Here is an 18302-nt window from a genome sequence, read left to right as displayed (position 1 = left end):
CTTCTCTCAAGAGCTAAGATGCTACTCTGCCCCTATGGTATTACAGTGCTAATGCATCCACAAATGCTCTTATTTAAAAACTGCACTTCTAATACTGACTCTAAAATGTACCTATTCAGCATAGTATTTCAGACTTAAATCAAACAAGAATTAAGTTACCACAAAAAATAACTCTGCAGGTTAAAGGCTGTGATAATTATTGCCTTACATATAACCAGTTCTAATTCATAGGAGAAATGGCTATAACTGAACTAGATAAGAGACTTGTCTTTGTTGGGTGGGAGGGTGCAAGAGCTAAGCAAATGTCTCTTGTAAGCAGCACCATCTGACTTCTAAATACCTGTGTCTCAGAGGTAAAATTTGTAAATGTTACCTCAGTTCACTTTAGGTCATAATTAAACTCTAGTCCTGTTCACAGAAAAAGGTCTGTGGATTCTGTGATCAGTTCACTTGTGCCTTAGGCTTGCCTGAGAGGAAGTGAAAGAGGTTTGTAGCGTGTGGTGTTATTTGACATTGTATTTTCAGGTTTCTTCCTTGCTGTTTTCTAAGGGAGTTTTTGCCAGGCTGTCTGGTCACTGGTTGTGGATTTCCCTCTCCCATGTCTGTTGTTCATCCTGTCCTTGGAATAGATCACTCCTTGCAGCACAGTAGAAACAGTTTGTGTTTCCCACTCTGTCCTTTTACAGCTGATGTGCTACTGGACCATAGAAGACTAATAATTTGCTCATTGCCCTTCAGGAGCACAAAGCTGCTGGAAATGTCAGATTTTGTGTGTGGAATAAAATCTGTACACAGCCATTCTCCTCCCCAGCAAAATACACTATTATTTCTGGCATAGTCTAAAGGGCTGCTTAAGGAGGGAAGGTGTGGATGTTTTGGTGGCTGTGATTTGTGACAGATCAATTATAAACAAATTCCAAATTCTATCCTGATCTGGCAGTCAGGTAGCCAGTTTTCTGAGAGAGGAAAGAAAAAAAAAATCTGAACCTCTACTCTTCTCTGCTTGAATCTGTTGACATGATTACTTAGTAAGTTACCAGTGTGTGTAGCCACAACGAAAGACTCCAGACCTTCAGTAAAACGAATGGCACTAGAAAGATGTTGCTTTAAAGCAGTGTTCAAGATTATTTGTAACAGCCAAAGTAGGTTGAACAGGCTGGCATTTAAAGCCACTGTGCGTTTTGAAGCTTAGGGAGTTGCAGAGTTGGTGGAATTGGTACTTAAAAGCAACAATATTCTAGTGGTTCCTGCAAGACTGAATCACTAAAGCATTAGGAGTTGTATTTCATTGCTTTTTGACCCAAGCAGACCAGTATTGAGAACAAAAAATACTAAATGCAACATCTTTCCCCTGATTTAGTATTTCCAAAAGTAATGTTTCTGTTAGACTCAAGAAAGCTGAGCATGCCTGTCTCTTTAGGTAGGATCTGTTCTGGTGCCCCTGGTTTGGTTGTTATTGTTCTCCTTTTACGTTTGCAAACATTAGCATACAGGAGAAGTGAGAAATGACCACTGCAATTTGATTCCTGAAATGCCCTGGATAAAGAGGCTTTCATGTGTCTCCCAAGGCTCACAAGGATTTCCAAAGTTATTTGATACCATACCCAGTTGATATCCTGAATTTAATCTCAGACAGCTTGTTACAAGATGTTGCAGCATTGTGCTTTTCACTTAGTTCATGTGTTTGATGTCTATTGCAGTCACTGTATCTGTTTATGGAAAAAAGCCATAATTATCCTTTCTTCCCTGTCCTTTTGGGAAAACAAAGTATGCCAATTTAATGTTGACTCTTAGAAAGTGTCCTGTGACAATTCTGGTGGCTTTCTCTGTATCCTTTCAGGTTTTAATAAATTTCCTCAAGCACATGTAGGTCTGTGCATCTCTGTCTGTGCTGTCAGTATCTTCCTGGAATATCCTAGGATTTCATCTGTCACTTCCATAGCTTCAGTGTGAGGATGGATCTGAATCATCCTATGGTTAACCTTTTCTCAGCTTAAGGGCTTGCAAATGCTTTGCAAAGCTTTTTCTTGGAACTCCAACTGTGACTTTGCAATCTTTGAATTTAATCCTGTGTTTATTCTTCTAGTGCTTCAGAGTCAACTTATCCTTTCTTGTGGGTAACATGACATATATTTTATTTTCTATTTTCCCCGCTGGTGGTAGCTTCTAGTATTGTGGCAGTTATCACACGTGGCTGTTCTTTGTTGTTGTCACTGACAGAAATATTTAATCTAGGAATTTATTACAGAAATCTTGAATTAAGTTCCAAATTAATCCCTATGAAGCTGTGCTATATAACCTCCCTCTGGCCATATGTTGCGCATTTCTATACAGATTTATCTAGTTGCTAGTTTGAAAAAGATCAGGAGAATGTGAATGTTTTGGGTTGGGGTTGGAAGAGACCTTTGAAAATCACCTTAGTCCAAGCCCCCTGCCATGAGAAGAGACATCTTACACAAGATGAGGTTGCTGAAGGCACTTGCTCAGGTTGGTGTTACCTGCAAACATGCTGAGGGTGCCCTCAGTTCCACTGGCTGTGTCACTGGTGGAGGTATTAAACAGCCATGGTTGTGCACTTTCTAAGGCAGAGGCTGGAGTATGGCAACATGAAAAATTCTGCTCTTGGGTTGTCTGTTATGGTGCCAAGAGGATGGTGCCAGTGAAGGACAAGGAGAAATGGCCATATGCTGAAACACATGAGGAACTTGACCCTGAGGGTGGCAGAGCACTGGTTCAGGCTGCCTAGGAAGGTCACGGAGTCTGTTTCTCTGGAGACATTCAAACCCCGCCTGTTCCTCTGTCACCTGCTCTAGATGACCCTGCCTTGGCAGGGGGTTGGACTAGATGATTTCCAGAGATCCCTCCCTATCGTGGCAGTTTTCAGCTGGGCTATGCCAGGTGGGCTGCCGTGGCCAGGATAGCTCAGTGGGCTCAGCACAGCGGCCGAATTCCCAAGCAGTTCCCAGCTGCAGGCAGCCAAGCAAGCTTAAGTGATTTCTGGCTCTTAGTGATTGTCAGCTCTTTGTGATTTCTGCTCTTTAGCTTGCTGGTGCCGCTGCAGCAGATGCAGGGAGAGAGAGGAGAAGCGCTGTGTAAGGTTCCGCAGGATTCTTTATTAGGGTGTCCGACTAAGGGTCTCAGTGACAGCTCTTCTGGTGAACCAGGCAGAATTAGGGGTTTTTATACCCTACAGGGGTTTTGGAAACTGTACAATAGAAAGGGCCAGGGGAAAGTGACCTATAGGCTTACAGAGAGATAAGCAGGGTCCGAAAGGCGGCAGAGAGGGGCTTCTAAGGCCCGAGTCATCGTGACTTGGCATTTCCTAGCTCAGGCTTCTGACCTCCAAGGAGGCCTTGCAGGCCCTGGGCCTGCTACACCTCCCAGCCCTAACAATCCTGTTATTCTACATAAACTGCTGATATGAAAAGCTGTTCTTACAGTCTGTTGCAGGGGGACAAAGCGAAGGGTAGCTTGAGTTTCTGAGCCTCTGCTGTGCACGTACAGAACACCCTCCTTGAGGCTATGGATAAGTAACTGTCAGCTCAAATGTTCTACATAAAAGTACTTACTGTCATGCATTTTTCTGAAGTGAGGTTCCTAATTATAATTATGAATTACTCAGGTGTTGGCTCTCAGTTAAGTACTCAGAGTGGTAATAGTTGAAATTCATGCCTTTGAGTATGAGCACGGCTCTGCATGGGTTTTATTTAGAAGCCCAGTCAGTGATGGTATTATGTACCTAAATTGCATTGTAGTGTTATTACTAATCAGCTGTTTAATTATGTGGAGTTATGAAATAGGCATTGAGAACATGAACAACTCTTAATGTAATCTAAACATAAGGCATCCTTCCTCTCAGTTCTGTTCTAGTGAAGAGGTGCCTTCTGTGTCCTTTATTAATCTGCCATTGTTACGCAAGTGCAATGTTTTGTCTTGGACTTCTGATGAACCCCAAAATATGGGACTTGTGCTCTGGCCTCTTCATGCCACTCTGCTGGCCCAGGCCTTTGGTAGCTCTACCTCTTGTCAGGATTTTTATCTCTGGGCATTGTGGGATTGTAGCAAATAGGAATTTCAACTAGGAAGAAATAATGTGCTACAAGCCATAATGGATATTATAACTGAGTTTCCGTGATATAGAAGCCTAATTTTCATCTGAACTCTTTCAGTTTCTGTGAATTCATTCAGCTGTTTTAATACAACTTCTCATTTTCAGAGCTTGTGGTCAAAACTTAATTTCAGCTACACTTAGTAGATGTTGCTTCATCTCTTTCAGGAATTATGTAATGTTAGAGCACTTAATTTAACTCTCAGCGCTGCTCAATGTTTGGTAACCTATTTCTGCGTGATATGTCTTAACGTGGCAGGAATGTAACATTTAGAACTTGTTTTTTGTCCACTAGTGGTATTTTCAGGAGATTATTTATTAAGCTTTGACTCTTCTGGGAATTAAAGTGTTCTCGGTACTTACTGTAATTATTTCAGTAAATTCCAGCTGGAACTGTGGTTAAGCAGTGATGTGTTAGGCTTTGATTGCTTTTGTACTTTTTGAGCATGTAAATAGTCCCACTGCCTTTGTTGGTGGTGACAAGGCTGAGATCTGTGTTATGGTGTACTTACTAGCTTCAGAATTTTCATTTCCTTGTTTGTAGTTGGTGTATGAGTTTTTCCTGAGGTTTTTGGAGAGCCCGGATTTTCAGCCCAGCATTGCGAAGCGATACATTGACCAGAGATTTGTGCAGCAGGTAAGAGGCGAGTGTTAAAGTTGCAAGTGGGATTTAAAGATCACCTCTTGAGCTTAATTTATCAGATGGACTCTTAAAGCTTTCCTGCTGACACGGGGTAAATTTCAGTTGTTGCAGCAGTGGTTTAGTGCCAAACACTAAATAAACAGCACATCATACCACAGGGGCTATATGTATTTAGTAACTTCAGGAACACTTTGTTTTCAGATATCAACCTCAGTGCTTGGCAATGCAAGATATTTGGAATTTGTAAAGTTTTTCATGATTTGTAATTTAATTCCAGCCAAATCAACAATGTGGTAATTATATTTTTGTAGTCCTATGTTTGTTTTAAATTTTTTTTTACAGTGGAAAAACTTAGAGCAAACTTTTTTTCTCGTAAAAAGTTCATGTACTTATTTTACATTAAATGTGTTTCAGCACCTCCTTCCTTGTGTCTAGATAGTGTAATTCTCTTTACTATTGTGTATTAACCACAGAAGGAAAATCAAGTAAGAAATTACTTAGGAAAGTCATGCTTTACCATGCAAAGCAACTATGAGCAAGAAAATGAAGTGAGATTTCATATTAGATATGACTTCTAAGGGAATTACAGTGTAGAAATGCAATAACAATTTTTGGTTCAAGGTGAATTCAGTGGGGATTTTTTCACTGTGTTGAAATGTTTGTTTGCCAAATTTTGTCAAAATACTTGTTTGCTCAGTATCCGAAGAGTGAGTGCTGGCAGGCCATCACAATACAGCAAGGAAAAGTAAAACTACAAGGTGGATGCTTTCCCTCCCTGCTGTCATTTAATTTCCACTTAATTGGTTCTGCTGTTCTTGTATATGTGTTTCCTTCTCAGTTTTATTCAACTTACACACAAAATTTAAGCCTGAGGCTGCTGGTGAGCTGTTGGCTATGGGTGTCCACTTTACAAATTGACCTGTGGTCCTTGAGAGCAGCATTGCAGAGTTTGTTCCTGACATTTCACTTGATCTTTGTCTAGAGTACAAGATAGAGACAATGCAACCAACAGCTATCTATATATGGGAAAAAACGTGGAGTAGTGACCCTGAGAAATTCCTGCTAAATATAAAATTGAAATGAGCCTGAACCAAGTTCCTGAACAGCTGTTTCCAGTCCCTTGTGCTGCTTGGTATAGACATACCTAAGCTCAGACCTGAGCAGGAGACTCTGGTGACTGCTTGAGCTGTTAATGACTTGCTCAAGGCAGCTAACATTTCTGAATATGCTGTTGCTTGGCCATGCAGAGTTAAAAAAACAACAACAATTATGGTCTGTTATGTGACTGGAGTATTTTTTTTATGTCTCCGAGTGAGCATGGTCTTTTCTGTATCCTTGGAAGTCTTTCTACAAGAAAAAAGTGTGTGGAAAGTTTTGTTAGCTTCTTGCAGCATTTAGTCTGTATTAATAGGGAATTGGTTAGTAATTGCATATCTTTTGCTTATTCTGTGACCCCCTCCTTAACTGTAAAATTTCTTGTGTAGGAATGCTTTTGCTTGGCCATCAAGACACAAGTTTTGAGATAAGCAGTAAAGGATTTTAGTTGCAAACTTGTAAATACAGGATATGGATTTGATTCATTCTTAAGTAACAAGTGTAAACCACTTATCTACAGTCTGATAATCTCATGTTTGCAGCTGCATTTTTATTTTGATGGTATAATAGTTACTGGAATGACTTCAGTGTCTGTTCTACACAGGAAAAGAATGAAGCTGATGATCTCATTAGAAAAAAATCAACATTATTAAAAATAATTTTGAAAGTCTACTATTGACATCTAAACAAAATGTACAGTTAAACTGATTCTATTTTTTTTCCTAATGTAAACTTGTAAATTAAAGGTAAAATTCAAATCAGGTAGTAACAAAACCATCAGTCTTTCAAAAGTAATACATTTCAATTTAATTTTTAAAGTTGTTGGAGCTCTTTGACAGTGAAGACCCACGAGAACGTGATTTCCTAAAGACAGTTCTTCATAGAATTTATGGAAAGTTCCTCGGTTTAAGAGCATTCATCAGGAAACAGATAAACAACATTTTCCTCAGGTATGCTGTGTGTGTGTGTGTGTGTGTGACTAGGTTGAGGAATATTTTATCTTGCCTTCACAGTCTGGGTCTCTGCAGTGGTTTGTTCTTGAAGTAAAAGACCTGTGTTTGGTCTGTGATCTTGCTTTCAAATATTTGAAGCTTAGTAAAAGTTATTTCTTTGGAATCTGTGAGCCTCTGTGGCAAATTTTGATGGTTGTCTTTTTTGGTAACAGGTTTATATATGAAACAGAGCACTTCAATGGTGTTGCTGAACTTCTTGAGATATTAGGAAGGTAAGTTTGATCTGACACAGGAAAAATACGAAACATTATTGTGAATGTTTGCTTCAGCTTTTCTGCTTTGGGAATGGAGGGGGGAAGAGAATCATTACAGTAACAAGTGATGAACTGCAGTCACTGATAATCTAATACTGTCTGGATTACTACATGAATATCAAATTAGGACACAGAATAAATTATTCTTTTTTCAGTGCAAGTTTTAAAGATGACAGGCAAAAAATGTTTCTCAAGGGTTCTTGTTTGTCAGACCTGTCTGCTCTTGGTTATCTTCTCCCTGATAGATGACTTGTTCTTTGATTCAGAAAATGAATGTTAGCTTTTGTCCTTGTGCTGAATTGTTTTCATCTTCAGCAGGCTGGTTTTCCTTCAGTTTTATTCAGGAAAGCCTTGTAATTGCTAGGGGTTTTTAGTTACTTCTTTTTTTTTTGGTTGTTATTTCATTAACTTAAATTGAACTTTGAAGTTTTTCTCTGGTATTTTTTAAAGCCTTTCCAAAACTGTCACACATTTCACAGTAGGAAATTGTATTATTAGTCTAACTAAAAATACAAATATGATGAAGTTATTGTGGAACAAATTTTCATGAAAAATCAAGTAATAGGGATCCCATTATTTTCTCAGACTTGCCTAAAATGTAAGGGGCAAAAGAAACTAACCTTTTCCTGAAGGACTTCTGTCTTGTCTATAGGTCATCAGCTCTTAAATATAAGAGGACTGAATCAATGAGACAACTTCTAAACTTTGTTTTTGAAAGGAAAGGTTGTTCAACAATCTCAAAACATGTGTTTAAAGTGCACTGTTAAAATTGTATAAACTTTTTTCTCTGCAAGTTGCTAGTGATGGTGGGTGAAATGGATCAGCTTCCTGATATATCTGTCTAAGCTTTACAATTAGGCAACAGGACTTACTGTAGATGATTTTATTTAATGGAAGTCATGATAAAAATACTTCAGCTCATCTAATGGGTATTATTTAGCTTCTAGTGTGGTTCTCTGGTATTCCTTACTAACAGTCTAAACTCTAATTTTAAAGGTTGTGCACATGTAGAGCTATTGTATGGCTTCAAAATAATCAGGTTTAAAAACTGAATCAGAAATGGAATTTCAGTTGAACTTACAGAAATTCTTGACTTGCTAGGAAAAATTTTTTTTTAATAAAAATAAATCCTGCTTATTCATGTTTTCAGTATTATCAATGGTTTTGCACTGCCACTGAAAGCAGAACACAAACAGTTCCTTATGAAAGTTCTGATTCCCATGCATACTGCAAAGGGATTAGCTTTGTTTCATGCACAGGTAAGCTTTTGCCTATTTTTAAGAGTGGTGGGGTTTTTTGTATTTACATTTGAAACTAATGAAATTTAAAGCACTATGTTATAATATCAATATTCCAAAATATTTGCAAATTCAGTCACTTTTTCTAAAAGTCTTCCAGATCTTATACCTAAATGTTAATTTTGAGATAATGTTTGGCATATATTACAAGTGAAAGAATGTACCAGTGAATCAAAGACGTATCAGCTGAAGTTGGAAGCTTTTTTGCTTGTAGTCTTGTCACACTTTAAACTTCATTTAATCCCAGGGCCTTGTGCTGTTGTCATTTCCTTTATGTGACTTAAATGCTGTGCGTAAAGGAACCTTGGGTATGGCCAGGTATTTATTTCAGAAGTGTTTTTTTTCTTCCTAAAGCTGCACCAGTGATGGGGTGGGAGGGAGAATGTTGTTGCCATTTATAAATAGCAGAAATGCACAGTAGCTCTCTGGATCAGCCAGGAACTGTGTAGATCCATGACATGCTGTCAGAATGCTGCAGTTCTTCAGCTGACTTTGATTCTTATACTTGCCACAGACATTCAGCATTTCGTTTGAGGAATAATCTGTGTCCTTTCAAGACATATGGCACTACAAGTATTGAATATGGTTGATGCAAACTTGGAAGTAATTCTGCTGTGGCTAATTAAAACTTGCTTTGTAATTTAGCTCACTAATACAGCTCCATACAGACTGAAGATACAAGAAAATAGATTTCTTGTAAATGAAAGTGAAATCGTTGTGACTGTATAGTCTACAAACAGGATCAAGTGAAGAGCTCACTTAATTCCTAATTCTCATATGAAGTTTTAAATTAAGCAAATCACTTGTCGTTGGGGTTTATTGCCTTGCTGCTTCATGAAATGAGTCAGTGAAATGAAAGGGCCCAGTCACCTCCCAAAGGTGTTCTCACTGACAGGTCAGTACAGCAAGCTGCCCTTTTTTTCTGGGATACATTTAATCCAGTTCATGGCTACTGAAAGGACCCTATTAATTCAGCTGTACCTGAAAGTCACATTTTTCTTGCTGACCAGGCCACTCTTCTGTCCCTTCATAAAACACTGGTGCCAGGTGCACACACAGCACTGTGTGCTTCATTTTATCCCAAAGGCCTAAGCCAGTGCTAAATCTGCTTTGCAATCCCAAGTGGCCTGGCTGCTTTGTTGCTGAGTAAAATACAGCCTACCCTTCAAAGTTAAAGCCAGCCTTAAAGATGAAGTAAGCTTGAGTCTTTGTGTCTTTGAACAGTAAAGCTTTACTGTACTGAATATACGCAAATGATGGGATTTGTGAGATTAATGTGTGACATTTGTTATTTTTTGAATCTATACAAATGCATCAGTAGCCTAAGAGCAAAATAAATAAATTAGACCTGTTGCAATTACAGCATTGTAATTATCTGCTTTGGCATAAAACAGTAAAAAAAACCAAACAAACAAAAAAACCCCAACAAAACAAAAAAAAAACCCAAAAAAAAAACCAAAAAAAACAAAACCACCCAAAAAGATGGTGCTTAAATTCAAGCATCCTGAGTATTGAAATGTAATACCTATTACGTAATTTTTGTCTTTGCTTTATATTGTGATATTCTGTGACTTTTTAAAATGAGTCTTAATGGAATCTAAAAAAGAGTATAACTAGTTCAGTAACAGCATTATTGTATGGTTTCTGCATGGGATGGTTGTTTACTTAATCAGTGATGTGCTCAGTAACTAAACTCTAAGTAATTATATAACATTAAATATCCTTGGCCTGAGCAGGCACTACACAAAAACCAGGAGAGGCTGGGAGAGCAGGGCTGGTGACTTAGTTCCATTCTGCTTCCCCACTTCTTCCACCTTTCCGCAGGCACTTGTTGGCCATGGCTGCATTGGAACAGGATACTCAGCTGGGCAGCAGCTGCCTCATCTCTTGTGGCCTTGGAATACGTTCAAATTCTTTCACTTGTAATCTTACCACTGAATGTTGTGTGCTGTAGATGTCACCTGAGCAATGTGCAATGTGTGCTCAGTCAAACCTGTGTTACAACTTGGTTTTTACTGGAAGTATGGCCTTTTTTACCCCAGTATAGATGTTTGAAAGTGATAGCTTTGTATTGTTAATACAGGAGTTGATGTTCAGAAAAATCTGTCTGGATATGGGATCTGAGTTAGGGAGATATCTGCCAAGCTTGAAAATAATTTTCTAGGTTGAAAAGATGATTTTTTGTATGCAGGAAGGTTTTTTTAAGATAGAGCAGGCCTTGCTGCTTTAATTGCTGTTTTGTTTAGTTTGGACTAATACGAAATGGCTGTGTAGGGGTGTCTTGGGTTGGGTTCCCCCTTCATGATCTGAAGTGCTTCCATTAGAAGTTGTGATATTTAGTAATGCTGCAATGTCCAAACACTGTCTGCTTAAACTAAATAACCATATGACTTACATTCCAGCTTGCCTATTGTGTCGTACAGTTCCTGGAAAAAGATACAACTTTAACAGAGCCTGTAAGTGTTTTTCAGTTGGATGTCTTTCTATTTTTTAATTTCAATTAAATATTGCAGGGTAACCTGTTAAACTGTGCAGCAGTGCTGCATTATCCTGATTAAAGATGGAGAGGTAGGATTTTTTCGGGGGGTAGAAATGAAATTAGAATAGCTAAGAAAATTCTGAGTTTGCAAGGGCACTTATCTCTTAACTTGTGGCCAAGATAGAGCACAGATTTAACTATAAGTTTGAACTTCTGGTATCAACCAAACTACCCTAAATGAGAAAGCATGTCATGACTGTATTCTCTCCTCATAAAAACTAAAATTTCAGTGGTTTTGGTACAATTGCATGTGCTTAGCCGTTGCATGAAGTTGAAATATTTTAGGGAATAAACAATCCTGAAATAAAAGTTGAAAAGAATAACAACACCTCATTTAGACAGAAAGAACTCTGAAATTCCAAATGTGGTGTTTCTGTCTGTCCTCTTCAGTTTCTGGGCTGCCTCTTGGCAGTCAAAACTCAGGTGATTCAGGCATGTGTGGCTTTTGCCAGACTGAGTCTCCCATGATACATGTTGACAGCTCAGCTAGAAAGAGTTTATGCACAGGCTTTGGCAGGGCCCATGAAGAACAGAGGCTCAGCAGCAGCTCGTGAGGACACAGAGTGATGTCAGGCCAGCTATAAAAGACACTGGTTTTAGTTGGACAATCAGGAATATCTTGATTAGGGCTATGCTGGTATTTAAATACTTCACCCCTTTTGTGACTGAAAAATTAGGAGCTTATGCAAGACCTAAATTTTCTTCTATAAAAAAAAGACAAACAGCTTTGAGAAAATAACATTGATCTTCACTGAGTGCCCTTTCAGGAAGCTTGTTTTCTGCACAGCCATTTCAGCTGACCAGTTATTTTGTAGCTGGTGGAGGGTGTCTATGGATTTGCCCTGTGTGCTTGAAGCATCTTTCCCCCTGTGCTGCAGTGTTCCTGGCCACACTGGTCAATTAGCTTATTTTGTGAGATAGGGTGAGGAGAAAGGAATTGTGTAACCCATGTTCCTTAAGCCAAGTGAAGAAACAGCCCAGGCTGTTAATTTGACAGTTAAAGCTGAGATGTGAGCTTTGTGTAACCCATGTTCCTTAAGCCAAGTGAAGAAACAGCCCAGGCATTTTGACAGTTAAAGCTGAGATGTGAGCAGAACATGTAGTGTTGCATAAAAACCTGCAAGATTGAATGAAGTGACAAGGTCACAACTTCCTGACACAAATTTACAGGAGTGTGGTGCAGGATCCAAGCCCAAACTGCTGAGAACAAGGCAGGGCTTTAGAGCAGTGCCACAGTGCAGTTCTGAGGCTCATTTGGATTGTGGTCTGTACAGTTGGGGTTGCTTCTTAATCAGTTAAAGGTGAGTTCAGGCTGGAGAAGACACAGGAACTCAGTACAGAGTCACTACCTGTGTTTGCTTTGGTTGTTACTCTAGTGTGTAGTAAAAGTTGTTTTATAAAGGAAATAAAGTTTAAGATAAGAAGTGAAGCTTTAAGAAACTTTCTGAAATGCTTGAAAAGTAAATGTTAAAATTTGGGTCAACTGATGAGATTGCATTGGAAATTTTTCTTGGCTTTAGGTCAAGTAATATTTTAAGAACTCCATCAGAAGGCTGTCTTCACACATACCTTACTGTTATTTTTCTGGCGGGGATTGTCACTCAGGGTCAATTTGGAGGACATTCAATCCGAGCTCTTGTAGCTATGGTAGTCTGCCTCAGGTCAGTCCTGATGTTTGCAGAGCTGACAAGAGGAGTTTGTTACCTAACCCTGTTGAGTGCAATGGCCTTTACATGGAAGAAATCAGGCTAAATGTGCAGTCCTTGTACGTGAGTTAAGTTTTCCAGTAGGTGCCTACAGTTGTAACCCACTTCATGGGAATCCTGTAGCTCAGGGAAGAATCTTAATCTGTGTAGTAAAAGCAGCAGTCCATGAACATAAATGTGTAGGTGTCAGCTTTTTAATATAAAGGCACAGTCAAGCTGGAAACTGATACTCCATCAAGGAGGAACAGGGAATACGTATCTTGTTGAGGTGTGCACTGTTATACTCAGAACATGTTACTTCTTTATCAAGTTGAGAATATGGGTCTCTTCTCTAGCAATGTATATTTAAAAATTCTTGCAGTAATTTGTGCTAGGAAGTGCACTTTAGTCTTACTAACTTTTTTCTCTGGAAAGATGCTTTTGATAGTACATGTAGTTGTTAATAAAGCAGCCAGCTGGAAAGCTGAAGGAAAAAAATCAACATGACAAAAAGCAAATGTGGAAGGTATTAAAATAATTGAGTAAGTTTTTCCTTTAGATATGATCAGTTAGGTGCTGTTGTATCATGAAAAGTAGAGGTCCTTTCTTCAGAATGGAAGTTTATAACACTCTGAGAATGTTTCTGCTTCTGGAGCATAGTTGCAGGGTTTTTTTGTGTCCTTTTTTTAAAGCCAGAATTCATTTTGTAATTTAGATGCCATGTGAGATGTTTATTTCTAGGAAAAATGCCTCCAGCCTTTCTTTGCTGTATTCCCTCCATTCCTCTTGGGGGCTGTACTTTCCAATTAATTTTCCCAAAGGTTTTGTTTTTCCAGTCTTGTGTAAGCTAGTTTCAAATGTAGATATTAGAACACATTTTCTCTGTAAGTTCACATCTTTCTTACTTGAGTTTCCAATCTAATATGTCAAATTGTAGCAGAGAAAAGGAAGAGTGGGAGGCCATGGCTCCTCTGTAGAGCCCTGTCAGCATTTATTGTTTCCTCTCAGGCTTCAAACCTTTGATGCCAAGGCAGGTGCTCCCTGAAGTATGGATGAGTAGAAGACAAAAAATATTCTTTGAAATTTAGCTACAGGGGGGTTAACTTCACTTTGTGACGCTTTGATGTGATCAGCAGAGTGTGAATGGATAATCACAGGCACACAAAGCAATAGGGGTCCGAGTTACTCTGATAACCTAAATGAGACAAATATTTAAATGAATGTTTATTCAGTTTTCGTTGAACCTCTGGATAAGGAAAAGCAAACCAGTACTACTTTTTTTTTATATCAAGTGTTTAGTGGATAAGGAAAAGCAAACCAGTACTACTTTTTTTTTTTTTTTTATATCAAGTGTTTAATAGAAACTTGTCTTGTTTTAACTTGTTTGTATTTTTCACACAGGTAATCAGAGGACTGCTCAAATTTTGGCCAAAAACATGCAGTCAGAAAGAGGTTGGTTTTGTGTCTCATTTCTGGTGTCTGCTGTGATGTAAAATCTCGTGGGGCAGATTCACAAACCTTCTCTCTGCTGTGCTGTTAAAGAGATCTTGCAGAAAACTTGCAGTTCTTGAAGCTTCTTGAGGCACTCACCTTTGTCATGTGATGCAGTCTGGTTTCTTCTATGTGGTTAAAAATTAGTTTGAAAACCAGGAGTTTGATTTATCCCACCAGATTCCATCCCCAGTAGCTCTTTAAAAGTGGGTCCCTTAACACCGTTGTCTCTTTTTCTGCAAGTGGTGATAAATTTTTCACTGCACAGAGTTCTGCTGGTTGCAATTTTATATGGGAATTAACTACTTATCACTTCAAAAGCTACTTTGGTGATATCTGATAATCTCTGCAACCATTCTTGAAATAAGATGCCCTATTTTTCTTTTTAACTGTAAAACCCCATTTTCTGGAGAAACAGTTTGATGAAGTATTCAGTATTCACACAAAAGAAGTCCAAGAGGAGAGCTGTAACCTGTTAGCTGAGGGTGATGATTGACTTCTTTTAGGCTGCAAAAGCCCTGTGTATGTCTAAATGCTTTGTAATGACAAACAGTGTTCTTTGCAGGATTCATGACTAATGTATTAGCTGTATTTCGTTTGCTTCTGTTTACGGTGGTGATATGAAACACTCTCATTCATTTTTTCCTTTCTAAACAAACAGGTCATGTTTTTAGGTGAAATTGAAGAAATCTTAGATGTTATAGAACCAACACAGTTCAAAAAAATAGAAGAGCCTTTATTTAAGCAAATATCCAAGAGTGTGTCAAGTTCACATTTTCAGGTAAATAAAATAAGTATCAAAAAACCCCAAGCAAACCTTGTGGTAACTTATTTTAAGGATGTTATAAACCCTTAACTTTGTGTTTCAGGTTGCAGAAAGAGCTTTGTACTTCTGGAATAACGAATACATTCTTAGCCTGATTGAGGAGAACATTGATAAAATTCTGCCAATTATGTTTGGCAGTTTGTACAAGATCTCCAAAGAACACTGGAATCCGTATGTAATGCTTCACTTTATCTGTAGCACCATAAATAAACTGTCCACTGTTTCAGGCTTGGATTAGGGGCTTATAAATGTGACTTCATTTTTACTTAAATCAGATGAAATCCATGACATTCTGGAAATCAAGTGTCGCTTTCAGCTGTGTTGTCCTTTCACTGTTCTGCACTGTTACGATGGAGACCTGAAATTTATTGAAAAAGTGTGAGGAAATTGGATGATGATCTTTGTATTGTAATCACATCTGATCCTTTGTGTTAGTTCAAAATGGAAATTAATGCTACTTAGGCCAAAACCATTTCCAAGGTTCTGTTTATGCTTTGCTGTCCTTTAATACTTGAGATGAATACAGCTGTCTGTGCCTTCATAAGTGTTTATTGCTGATCAGTGAGATAAGAAGAGGAAAAGATCCTGTCAGAGAATAGCAACCCTTATAAAGGATGGTAGGACTGAGAAATGAGTGACTACTTCACTTTCTATTTAGTGCCACAAGTGAAATACTGGTATTCCTGTGTTTGAAAAAGCAGTAATGGTATTTAAATACTGAAAAGCAAAGCTTGCTGGTGCCAGTACTCTGAATTAAATTGCAAGTTAGTATGCAGAATATAAAGCTTGTACAGGCAAAAGCCAGGGTGAGCAGGAGCCTCATAACCCTGCAGTAAACGAGATGTCCTGTTTTAAGCCTTTGGAGGCTTTGCAATTATTCTGGGTTTATGTAGATGGTGTGTCTAGTTGCAAATGTAGCAGCCAAGACAGGATATAAACTTTGGGGAATAGTCCTTGGACCATCACTGTATTTGAGACCTCAGCAAATTTGGAGGATGTCCCTCTTTCCTCTGTGCAGGCAGAAGTTGCTCTTTATGAAGGAAGTAAAAGACACAGGATAATTGCCTACTTGAGGACAAGGAAGTTTGGAGAAGAAAGTCTAATCCTTTGATTCTAATCTGTTTTGGAGGGCAGTAAAACATGCTTTTATCCATCTGGTTGTCTGATACGGACTCAACTTCTTGCTCAGAATCCAACTTTTCCTCTCTGAAAACCAAAACCTTAAATAAGGTTTTGACCTCAAACCACATGAAAGCCAGGGTGTAAAAAAAAAATCAAATTTTAAAAAAAATAAGTGTATAAACAGGCAAAGGATGCTGTGCATTTTGAATGGAATGAGCACAAGGTTCTCAGGAACAGCTGGGAGATTCCTTAGTGCCATGGTGGACAGAGTGCACTCAAAAGGCAAAACTGGTTCTTTGGTTATTTCCTTAGGGTTTTTTTTGACTCCTTTTTCAAGGTCACAGCTTTGCAGTCAGTGGGGAGCTGCTAGCGAGGGAGAAGACAGAAAAGACAGTTTACCTGCTTTTTGCTTATTGATTAAGCTTAATGATAGGCATTTTATTGTTTGTTTTCATGGGTTTTTTATTTATTTGTATAAAGATGAGTAGGTTTAAAGGAGATAACACAATGTTTAAGATGGTTTGTTGAAATATGAATACTTTCACATAAAGAAGGGTAGTGCAGGAATACAGGCAGCCATGTAACACACAGCCAGCATTGCTCAAACTGGTGAGTTTCTTAAGGAAACTGAGGTACCCAAATCCATTATCTGATGTTCTTGGTTCTAGTTCTTTAGCAAGACTCCTGCTGCCCAGAAACACTGCTAGGAGAGCTTTGCTGTGCTAAACCACACTAAGCCTGTGGTTTGTCTGCTGCCTTCTTGAAGCTACAAGCCAGAAGTTTTATTTTTCTAGACTCTCATGTTTCATTGCTCAAATATTACAGAGTTGTTGTTAAAACTTGGTTTATTAAAGGTTCACATAATTGAATGGCTTTAAAGTACAGCCACAGCATGAATAATTATATCCTGTGCAATTACAGAAGTCAGGAATTTAAGATTAAATAGCCATTTCAAAAAATGTTTAACTATACTATAATTTCCTCTGTAAATTAATAAAATGGAGAGGATTTTGTTTCAGAAAACTCCCTGGCCTTAGAGTAGTAACCTGAATAAGAAGCTTGGAATCCAAAAAAGAAATAAAATGCTTGTTTTCTGAAGTTAGTTTTGTCACTTAGTAAATCTTATGGCTGTGCTCCTTCTGTTTCAGAACCATTGTGGCACTGGTGTACAATGTGCTGAAAACCCTGATGGAAATGAATGGCAAGCTCTTTGATGAACTCACAAGCTCGTACAAAGCAGAAAGGCAAAGGTACTGAGCCTTTTTCCAAGTTCCCACCGAGGAGTATGTCCAAGCTGTAATTTTGGCTGGTGCTTTGCTGTTGTGGGGCTCTGTAGTGGAGCTGTTTGGTGCTGGGTGTCCCATGAGTGAGGCAGTGCCTGGCAGTGCCATGGGAGAGCTGAGCCCAGGGAAGGGACAGGAGGACCCCAGCTCCCCTCCTGCCTGGGCAGGGGATGTGCTCCCTCCTGGGTGGGTCTCAGCTGCTGCTGGCTGTGCTGCCTCAGGTGTCTGAAGAGAATGGAGCTGGAGAACTCTTCATAGCCCAGCAGAACCAGCGCTTACCCTAATAACCTACTAATCAGCACTGCTGGAGTCAGGGAGGCAGGGCACAGGGGACCCTTGGACAGCTGAGACCACTGCCAAGCCTCCTTGTGGCAGCTGTGTTCTTCCCTCTAAGATTCTCAGTCCCTTAATTTGCGTACATGTGACAAGAAGCCTCCTTAAAACAGCAGCCAGCTGTGCAAAGCCACCCTACAGCAATTGTCTGCATTTGCTGGAGCAAGGTACAGTTTCAGCACTCACCATGACTTGTTATGCTCTCTTTTTAATTGAGGAAACTGTAATTGCTTCTAAAAATAGCTTTGGAGAAAAACTTTGAAGTGGAATTAGTAGATGCTAGTCACAGTTACGTTACTGTGTCTCCAGACCATGCTTAAAACACATCTGAAATTGATCTTTCACTCTTTCCTTCAGAGAGAAAAAGAAAGAATTGGAACGTGAAGAGTTGTGGAGAAGGTTGGAGGAGTTAAAGCTTAAGAAGGCGATGGCAGAAAAGCAGAACGCCACTCACAACGTGCTCAATGCACACAATACAAGTGCCAAATAAAAGAAATGACCACCTCTACTCGGCAGACATTCTTTTTTTGTACCCTTTTGAAATATATAAGGATTTGCAAAAGAAACCTCAGTATAATAGAAACAGCCAAATTTTTTCTCTGGCAAGTGTAA

At 38.9% G+C, this 18302-nt stretch overlaps 1 protein-coding gene across 1 annotated transcript in view; it reads left to right on the top strand.

Moving 5' to 3' along the window:
• The window catches only part of PPP2R5A (protein phosphatase 2 regulatory subunit B'alpha), a 42093-nt gene extending 23895 nt beyond the window's left edge, over positions 1-18198 (top strand). Inside the window, exons 5-14 of the mRNA XM_041413514.1 lie at positions 4653-4745; positions 6666-6796; positions 7012-7071; positions 8264-8372; positions 10814-10867; positions 14037-14087; positions 14788-14907; positions 14996-15123; positions 17223-17324; positions 18048-18198. Of these exons, the coding sequence (XP_041269448.1) occupies positions 4653-4745; positions 6666-6796; positions 7012-7071; positions 8264-8372; positions 10814-10867; positions 14037-14087; positions 14788-14907; positions 14996-15123; positions 17223-17324; positions 18048-18180 (981 nt within the window). The 3' untranslated portion in view covers positions 18181-18198. The remainder of the gene's footprint in view (positions 1-4652; positions 4746-6665; positions 6797-7011; positions 7072-8263; positions 8373-10813; positions 10868-14036; positions 14088-14787; positions 14908-14995; positions 15124-17222; positions 17325-18047) is intronic.
• The last annotated feature ends 104 nt before the right edge of the window (positions 18199-18302 follow it).

Source organism: Onychostruthus taczanowskii, unplaced genomic scaffold (genome assembly GCF_017590055.1).
Source record: "Onychostruthus taczanowskii isolate IOZ18803 unplaced genomic scaffold, ASM1759005v1 scaffold42, whole genome shotgun sequence".
NCBI lineage: Eukaryota > Metazoa > Chordata > Aves > Passeriformes > Passeridae > Onychostruthus > Onychostruthus taczanowskii.
The sequence above is the reverse complement of the archived record's forward strand: the minus strand, read 5'-3'. Positions and strand labels throughout refer to the sequence as shown.